Source organism: Lactuca saligna, chromosome 3 (assembly GCF_052625555.1).
Source record: "Lactuca saligna cultivar CGN05327 chromosome 3, ASM5262555v1, whole genome shotgun sequence".
NCBI lineage: Eukaryota > Viridiplantae > Streptophyta > Magnoliopsida > Asterales > Asteraceae > Lactuca > Lactuca saligna.
The window spans coordinates 123,855,001-123,865,933 of record NC_136419.1 but is presented as its reverse complement, the minus strand read 5'-3'; the positions used below and the strand labels follow the sequence as shown (position 1 = coordinate 123,865,933).

General features: G+C 30.2%; 1 protein-coding gene across 1 annotated transcript; it reads left to right on the top strand.

The window, feature by feature from the left end:
• Window positions 1-2,036: 2,036 nt before the first annotated feature.
• Window positions 2,037-4,004, top strand: LOC145035940 (vignain-like). The gene is made up of 6 exons (XM_078984437.1): window positions 2,037-2,100; window positions 2,567-2,778; window positions 2,843-3,053; window positions 3,152-3,396; window positions 3,472-3,609; window positions 3,729-4,004. Exons 1-6 carry the CDS (start codon window positions 2,037-2,039, stop codon window positions 4,002-4,004), a joined length of 1,146 nt encoding a protein of 381 aa, XP_078840563.1.
• The last annotated feature ends 6,929 nt before the right edge of the window (window positions 4,005-10,933 follow it).

Here is a 10,933-nt window from a genome sequence, read left to right as displayed (position 1 = left end):
TTTTGATTTTGGGCCTTCAGTGATTGGATTGTTTATGGGCTAATGGGGTTTGGGCCGTGACTGTATATTATGGATGAAGTAATTTAGACCCAGTATTTATTATGGACCTTGGATCTAGACCCATTTGGTGAGGTGGGCCCAACTTAGTAAATTGGGCCAATATTGGGCTTTGTTTGGACCCGTAGTATGTTGTTCTTTGTTGTATGTGTATGTTTATGTGTGTATGGGTACTTTGAGGGAACTCACTAAGCTTTCGGGCTTACAGTTGTGGTTTATTGTTTCGGGTGCTTCAGGAGATCGTGGCAAGGTGAAGGCGTGATCGTACCGCTCCTCATGTTTTATGCTTTATGTGATATGGTTATGGGGAAATACTCTGATGTTTAAACTATTTTGAAAACAAGATGTATGAGCTTAATGGTTTTTGAATGAAATAAAATGTTTTAAATTGGTTGAAATTTTTGGTCGTTACAAGTTGGTATCAGAGCTAGTTTGAGTGAATTGGAGGAACATTCGTGTAAATCTAGTCTCAAATCAAGGAGAGGTTTTCAAAAATGGTTTTCAAAATAAGAAAAGGAGGATGTAGAGGGTACGATCAGCCAGATCCAGGAAGTTACCCCAAATTACCATACATGTTATTTGTTTTGAGATATCTTAGAACAACATGTTATTACTAGGCTAAGGATCTTCAGGAATTGCATGATAGGATTGCCTGATTTATGATGCCTGTTAGCCTAGGGTTCCTTGACATGAGCTATTCGGTATTCCTCTAGGGGTGAGGATTGAGTGCTTGCTATGTATGTTTGTGCTTAGGGCGTTGTGGTGATACTTGAGACAAATATGGGTAGGTGCGAAAGGTAGTATGGGCCCGTACTACTGAAAGCACAGGACCCATACGCGTGTCAAGGAAGTCACAACCCCTAGGTTGTTGGTTAGAGGATAGTTCTTGGCGGTTATGCGAGGTATCTGAGATTCTTATGGTCCATTTCAGCACGGACGCGAGACGTTTCGAATCAGGATCCGGTTCGGGATCGGGATCAGGACAGGGTAGTCAGGATGGATCAGCACCACCCGAGGTTATTGGTTAGATGAGTACAGAGGAGTTGGATGCTAGGATTCATGATATCCTACATCAACAAATCTAGCCTCAACAACTACAACTATTAAAACTTCGATTTACAAAGGTAAGTTTTTTCATATAGAATTTATATTATTGTTATTTATTATTTTCTAATTCACATAATATTTATTTTAATAGCATACACATTTATGAGTATAAAAAATAGATAAATTGTCAAATTCTTCGTCCGCTGCAAGTCAAGATTCTTCGAAATTGGTAACCGATGCTTACAAAGGTATGTTTTTTAATTCAATATTATTATATAAACATATTATTTACATAATTATACATTTCATATCCTGTCATATTATTTCTTATGCAGAAAACAACAATAACATGTACTACTTGCAAGCCATAGAGAAAAGAAGACAAATAAAAATGTATTTGGAAAATAAAAGATCGAAGAAAATGAATACAACATCCAACATTCCAAGTACATTAATACCGCATCTCTTAAAAAATATAATTAATTATAACCCTATTACTTTTTTTATTCCATGAATTACGTTATTTTACATTTATATACAATAAATGATTTCTCATATTTTTATTATTATCTTGTAATATTATATGATTGCAGGTTATAAGAATATTTTCATACAAAGTAGGGTAGGACAATTGAAATGCATTGTGTTTGTATGAATATGAATTGTATTGGTTTGTATTTAAGCTACTTCTATGTAATACATAAAGTAAATGCAAAGTATAATGTTATAATTGTCAAAGTTTATAGTAATGTTTATTAGTTTTGTGGTTGATTAAGTAATTCATTATATGTTTAATTTCTGGATTTTTTCTGTATTTTACGCCGAAAAATATGGATTTTTTTTAAAATTTTTCTACTCATTTTAGTGATGGAATTTCCGTAGGTAGAAGTTTCCGTCAGAAATTCGTCAGCAATAAAGTCAAATGACAGTCAATGGGGTGCTCGTCGGTAAGCCGTAGGAGATCCGTCGCTCTTTCAGTCCATAGGTATTCCGTAGGTAAATTACCGACGGAAAAAAGTTGTCGGTATTCCGTAGGTAATCCGTCACAAATCCGTCGGTATTATTTACCCACGGGCGTTTATGCTACGGCACGTTTTTCGTCACACTTCCGTAGGTAACGCTCTATACCTACGGAATACCTACAAATTCTGTTGTAGGTATTTTCAGATTTTCTAGTAGTGATTTTTTCAAAACCTCTCAAATTTAATATAAACGTGTGTATATAATATATATTGTATAATGAAATAAAAAATTTCAGGTCACACGTGTGCATAACAAATTTATATTTGGATCTGACCAAGTATGCAGTAGCTAATTTGAAGGGGTCTGGGTATACACGTGTATGCTTGGATCATGACATTTATTATTGTTGACTTCGCTTGTTTCATGGGGAGCCAGTGAAGCAGATTATATATAAAATGTGAGCTCTGGATCACAAATTAATAAACTTTGAACCCAACAGCAGCTAGCAACAAGATCAAAATAGAAATGAGCAAGTTAATTTTAGTTTCACTTACATTGGTTTGGTGTTTATGGGGGGTTGTTGAGGGTTTCACTTATGATGACAAAGAGGTTGAAACAGAGGAGGGAAAGTCGGCGATGTTTGAAAGGTGGAGGAGTCACCACAATATGCAGGCTATGCGCGACAAAGACAAAAAAAAAGCAGTACGAAGCGTTCAAGGCTAACCTGGAAATTGTTCACTCGACAAACAAGGCGAAGAAGTCATATAAGTTACAGATGAACAAGTTTGCCGGGATGACTAACGCCGAGTTTAAGAGCAAGCATACTGGATTGAAGGCTGCTCCGAAGATCCGGCCAGGAAAAAAGTTTGTCTCCGAGGCCGAGTGGCCTTCCAATTTCAAGTATCGTAATTTCACTGATATCCCTCCCTCTGTTGACTGGACAGCCCAAGGTGCCGTCACCCCTGTCAAGGATCAAGGACAATGTGGTAGGTGATCATACTTTTTGTTTTATATAAAAACTAAAAAGGATATTTTGTGTTTGTACGTAATATATATACTATTACACATTCATGCATGCATGCAGGAAGTTGCTTTGCGTTTGCAACAGCAGATTCAATCGAATCGTTACACTGGATCAAAACAAAGCAGCTAGTAGAATTATCACCAAAAGAAATTCTCGACTGTTCTTCTGTTAGTCCATATACTAATATAGGATGTGACGGAGGGAGAATGCACGATTCCTACCAGTACGTCATAGAAAATAAAGGTCTAACTACAGAGAAGAACTACCCGTATACGCCTGAGTTTGGGACTTGCAACGTCAAAAAGGTAGATTGAGTAATGCATGCATGCATGCACGTACGTGTATCATCATCTCATCTCAACTTTTTGAATGACTGACAGGAGAACGATATGGTGGTAGAAATTCATGGATATGAGCAGGTGCCTTTTAATCATGAGCAGTCTCTTATGGCAGCAGTTGCAAACCAGCCTATACAAGTTTCAATTGAATGTGATGAACCTTTAGTATTGTATAAAGAGGTAACTCGACTCACAAAATTACCTCAATCACATATATAGATACATAATATATAGTATTATTCATCCGTTGATCACCATAAATTAATTAAAGGTGGATTTAATTTTATTATAATTAACAGGGAATTATGAGCGCACCGTATGGAACAAACATTGGCCACGCAGTATTACTAACCGGATACGGTACGGATCCTGATGGAACCAACTACTGGATAATCAAAAACTCGTGGGGAGTAGAATGGGGCGAGAAAGGATACCTCAGAATCCCACGTGGAGTTCCTGAAAAGGAGGGGTACGCCGGGGTAAATATGACACCTCACTATCCGACCATTGAAGATCGTGGTAGTGATCATCAGGCAGGCGGCGACCCTATTGTACAGGGTAGTAAAGATCTCTAGACGAACAACAACATACTCGACCCTGATACGATTGCTCATATCTGCCACTAATAAATTTTCTTTTGATTTTGTAATATGGAATTCAACATGAAACTTCTTTGTACCCAAAAAATGTGGCCAAAGCTATACTTCCACAAAACAAGGGCACCAATCGATATTAGTTTACTTTGTTGTTAATTCATTGATCCAAAGTTATACATTTTATTTTTTTACCTGTCCAAATCTTGATAAATGGCATTTTACCTTTTTATATGAAATTAATGGTGGTGATAACAAATGACGCAACAAATGTTGTAGATCACGGTTTCTATTAACAATACTAACAATATATATATATATATATATATATATATATATATATATATATATATATATATATATATATATATATATATATATATATATATATATAGGTGAGTTCAATTGAGAAAATAAAAAAAGTTGAGAATAGGAGAATCATTCTCAGCTACTCATTTAATCTAAGCATAAAAGACACGGTGACAAACTTGTAAATATCGTAATAACCTTCAATCTCAAATACATAACTATAGAGAATTCGATAAATGTTCGTTCATCATCAAAATTTTTCCTCCAACCTTCAATAATCATCCAGATTTCTTCAACTAAACCGGAATTTATTCGCTGTTCATGAAATTGGAATCGGAGTTCTGGACTCGCAGTCGCAGTCGACATTGAGGGACTTAGAATCGGTAATCACAGGTTCCTAATCGGATTTTCGGAAATCAAAATCAAATTGAGAAATCGATCAGAGATAGGATGTCGCATCTGAAGTCGAAATCGGAAGTATATGATGATTTGGAATTAATAACTTGATGTTTTTAACATTTTTAAAATAGTTAACTTGTTTGCACTCCAACTGTTTGATGAAATGCATAAACTAAATTACCACGTTATATTCACATATGAATATGTTTTCTCACCCGAATCAGTATATGATTATTAAAAACACAAAACAAATATGCAAGTCTGTATGTTATTCATATGTCAATAACATATAAAAAATTTATATATATATATATATATATATATATATATATATATATGTCAAAATACCTTCAATATTCATAAGTGAATATACCTTGTAATATTCATATGTGAATATACTGTGTAATATTCATAAGTGAATATATCATCTAATATTCACAAGTGAATATACTCTATAATATTCACATGTCATATACCATGTAATATTCACATATTAAATATCATTTAATACTCATAAGTGAATATATCATCTAATATTCACAAGTGAACATACTATGTTAATATTCACAATTGAATTCATCGTCTAATATTAAAATATGAATATACTATGTGTATTATATGCTACATTCATATATGAATGATACTTAAATTGTAAAAAAAAAAATCATACTTTTTATTCATAAGTGAATAACGAATGTACTGTAATAAAACCTGATGCATTGTTATTCATTTATGAATAACGATAGCTGAAAATATTAAAAAAAAAAAATTTATTTTATCTTAAAACTATATCAATATGGATGTCTATTTGTAGAGAATAAAAAATCATGAATTTTGGTATTTTTAAAATCATTTTTTCATAAAAATAGATTATAAAAATTAAAAAAACGAAAAAATAAAACTATGTTTTTGTATATATTAAGGTAATGATTAGCATAGTTTAAGAAAATATGTTATGTTGGAAAACACATATGCATTTGTTTTCCATTTCCGCCGGTACGTTGGAGGCTTTTGCGGCAAAAATAAATGATTGGCTGAGAATGATTCCCCCATTCTCAACCTTTTTTTTTTCTCAATTGAATCCTCCCCTATATATATATATATATATATATATATATATATATATATATATATATATATATATATATATATATATATATATATATATATATATATATATATATATATATATATATATATATATATATAGTTAAGTTCATGTGAGACAGCCTAATTTTGTGAGACCGTGAGACGCATTATTTTATTATTTTTATTTTTTATATATTTTTTAGTTAATTCAAGTTCCGAAAATAATATTTTAAAAAAATTTGGATTTTTCTATTTATTTAGCATTTTAAAATTATTTTTTAGAATATGTACAGTGTAATATTCTATTACAATATTTCACGTATTTAAAAAAAAAACGGGATTTTTTTTTTAATTTTTTAAATTTTTTTAATTTTAATTTCTTTTAGTTAATTCAAGTTCCGAAAATAATATTTAAAAAAAGAAATTTTAGATTTTTCCATTTATTTCGCATTTTAAAATTATTTTTTAAAATATGTCATAGTAATATTCTATTAGAATATTTCACGTATTTTTTAAAAAAAACGAGATTTTTTTTTATTTTTTTTAATTTTTTTTTTGTTAATTCAAGTTCCAAAAATAATATTTAAAAAAGAATTTTTGGATTTTTCCATTTATTTTGCATTTTAAAATTATTTTTAGATTTGGTCTCACGGTCTCACAAAATTAGAATGGGTTCAAATGAACCTGAACCTATATATATATATATATATATATATATATATATATATATATATATATATATATATATATATATATATATATATATATTTGCAAAAAACGTTCGACGTTAGCTAGTCGGTGGACTGGCGTCAAGGGATTAATCGGCTAGGTGAAGATTAATCGGGGGATTAATCGGGTACCATTAATTGCTAATTTATTGAATTTTGAAAAATAAATATGACTAATATCATATCAAAGTTCGTAAATACCACTAATATGATAACAAAATAGGTTAATATGATTAATACAACACTAATCATACCTCAAATAATTTTCATTGAGATAAAAACTTCTACAAAATGTTAAAATTTCATGTTTTATAATGTTTTACTCATTATCTATGCAGGGATTAATCGCTAGGCGTCCTCTAATCGGTCGAGTAGCGCCTAGGGATTAATCGGAGATTAATTGGGACCTAGTCGGGATTTTTACAACAGTGATATATATATATATATATCCTCCTTAATCAATAAAAAACTTTTTACCACATTTCCTCTTCTCCTTCGTTTGGACACATAATATTTTCTAGATTTTTTGAATTTTTTCTAATTTTCACTTATCATTTTATTATATTTTTAATTTTATTAAATTAAAATTTCTCATTTAATATGTAAGGCAATATATATGTAATGTATTTATTAGAAAGAGTTTATATAGGTAATGTATTCAATACATTAAAGTCTCATTAATTTTAATAATTCAAAATTTTTCTCATTTTTGTATAAATTCGAACTTTTCAAATTGTTAAAATTTCATACTTATTTTTTTTTAAAACAAACTCATTTAATACATGGGTCTCACACCTAGTATATATATATATATATATATATATATATATATATATATATATATATATATATATATATATATATATATATACTAGAAAAGTTTGAGGTCCGTGCTAAGCACGACCCATAGAGTTCAACTATGTTGTGATCTCTGAGTGATGATAATTATTTTCTCACCAACTCTTAGTTATTAAAGTTGAAAGATTCTTAACTCATTTAATAGTATTTCATTATGTTTGGTTCCAAAAAAGAATCCCAATGTAAATACCAGATATAAGTTCTAAGACATGTACCAAACACTACCAAACAAGACCAATGAAGGCCAAATTATGTTTTTCCCAAAATAAGGTAAAATATCAAACGATGAATATAAGCTATATCTTGAGCATCATTCTTTAAGATAACAGATAATATTGATATTTACTATTTCAATTTCCATTAAGGAATGAAAACAAACAACCCTCAGATTAAGAAATGAATTTAAAAAAAAGAAAAACGACCGAATTATATTCCTTCAAGAACTGTCTAGTCCACGCCATTAGATAACACAGTCAATGTTTTTTTTTTTCAATTCAGTGGAATAGGCTATTCCATTCCTTCCCAAATTCCATCATTACCAAAACACCTACGATTAGTAATACCAAAGCTGATAGAATCTCACCTTAAGTTTGATTTTCTATCACAATTTGTGCACCCTTCTTTTTTGTTCCATAAGCAAGTGTTTTCCCCGCACCACCAGCATCAATAACCTCAAATAGTGTACCACCCAAAGGTCAAACCCTTGCATCATTTTTAACTCTTGAACCACTATGCAATTAGTAGAGTTTAAATATTTTCATTAAATAATTTGGAATTATAAAGAGTATTAGATCATGCACCAACATAGTTTGTATTACAATGATAAAAATTCTCATCACTTTGTCTTCTAACAATGCATTTCACTGCTCCTATTGGCCGAAAAAAACATACCTCATTATCAATCATTTAAAATTTTCATTGATCTCTTATTTATTTAATAGTTTCCTAATTATCTAGTAATCTTAGTCTAGTTAATTTTATTTGTTTTGTCTTATAAATAAGACAATATTTAAAGGTATATTAGAAAAGTGTCAATCTATTACTTGCAGTGTGAGGAATTACAAAGAAGTCACCATTTCTATTATATAAAGAATGATTTTCAATTGCCAATGAGACTTGTTTTTCTTTCTCATTTCTATTGTATATTAATTTATATTTTATGTACAATGAAACAGTTCTTATTTTCTCATGTTTATTCAAGATTATATTAGAAAAACACAGTGGAACTAATTTGATTGAAGTAAAACTGATTACTGTCATTTAACTTCACAAAGATCTATAAATAGGGTAAGAATTTTTTAAGCTAGTTATTTTACTGATTAACAAACTAAAGAGAATAGCAACGTACTTTAGCATGAAGCTTATGCCCAAAAAGATGAAAATTTTCTATTAAAAAAGACGTAAAGATTAAGAAAACATGATAAATGAAGAAATTATAAAGGACGGGAAAACAAACCGATGCATACTTGAAGGGACATACATTGGCTGTTTTACCAAAGGAGGACCCAAAATTAAAAACCCCAATAGAATTGAAACAAATGATCTCATTGTTCTTCTAATTCGATAACAGCTATATTAAATTGCAAAGAAAGAGAAATGACATACACATACCTCTAATAACTAATCCATTCTCCCAAATATTTTCGGTGACACCACTTTCTACCATTAAGTTTCCATATTTTAAAATATTAATTAATACAACTCCTACCTCAATTCAACACGCTGCAACCATACTGATTAAAAAAAAAAACTTAGATCAGAATTTAACTGAAACCTAAAAACAATAGAAAGACAATATATATGTTCATGATTAAACTACTTACATCAAGAGATTAATTCATCAATATCAAGATTATTTTGTCACAAGAATTATATCATGAGTATGAAAAAATTAATTAATCAATATTAAAAAAAGTTCATGCCAATGATTGTGAAGATGAGCTTCCTATATATCGATTCCGTGCCTTGGCACCACTTTTATCACCACAAACCAATTACAGAAGAACCTTATAATCTTTTTTTTTTGTCGTTTGTCCGTTACTAAATTTGAGAGGATTCAACCACATATCCTCTCTCATAAGTAACCCACCTTGTGCCAACATCTCTAATGTTAATAGTCTGTATCCGGTAGGCACTAATAATATCATCAACTATACATTTATAAAAAAAAATCCAATTATTATGAAGCTTAAATGCTTAATAATCTTTACGTAACAGATATTGTATTGGATAATGTTTGTTTTTTATATAACACACTAAGTTATGTATAAGGGTTTTATTTTTGACTTACTAAAGAAAGAACTATCTACAAGAGAATGTGAGGGAGAGAAGGATTCCCCCACTAAGTCCTAATTTTTAGTTCCTTCATTTATTCTCATGTTATATGCAATATATAAAAAAGCATTTCCATTGATTTTTTTACCGAATGTCTTGATATTTAAAAGCGCAAATGTCCTAATCAGAAAAAATAATAATAGGACAATGCTTTAACCGGTTAGAGTTTTCAAAAATAATTTGCCTTAGTAACAAAAAAAATAGAAGTAAAATGCTATTATAAAAAGTAGTGAAAGTTGGATATTATAAGACAAATAAATTAAATTACCTCATCAGGAGAACAAAAACTGTGCAATTTGCCTACATTTAGTCCCATTATAGACAATGTACTTTTATAAACTTACATTTAATTGCAAAAAACAAACATTAACTTTTCAAGAGAAAATCCTAGCACCAAACACCATAGTCACATGAGAGCGTCTATATATCATGGCATAACTCGAAGGAGGCAAGATATAAAATGAAAGATTCATGGCAATTTTTAATCTGCAGAAATTAAAAACATTTTTCAATTAGAGAAATCATAATAGCTCACATACCGAAAGAAAAAATAAATCCCCAAAGAAAGTTTAGCTTCACAAAAGAACTTCCAAGTTCAATGGTTGCTTCAACAAAACTGGAACTTTTATTCCTATATGAGACTTCAATGAGTTTCCATGAGCATCATCATAATATTCTAATAAGAAGCATTATCTTTTGGAAACTCTTTTCCATATATATTACATTGAAGAAGCAATATATTCGGTCATGAATATGTGATGCATGAACTGGAGGAGCATGTAAGGATATAAAATGTTTAACAATGAAGAAAGTAACATTGACAAACAAAAAATGATGAACATCGAGCATGTGAGGATATAAAAGGCTTAACAATGAAGAAAGTAACATTGACAAACAAAAAATAATGAACATTCGATAAGTTTTTTTAACAAACAGTTGGTGGGTATAACACAAAGGTTACAATCTTTCTTATATTTACGCCAATTTTTTTGGGTATTAATGCATTTAGGGTGAAGATTGAAAGAACATAAAACCCAAATGAAGATTTCTCTGCTACCAAAAAATAACAAACGGATGAATTGACAAAATACACTATGAATTCTTTCAAAAGAAACCAAATTAACAACCCTTCGTCAATTGCAAGAAGTTTTCCTTCCGTCGGAAACCTAGCAAAAATGGGCCTAAGAACCATCT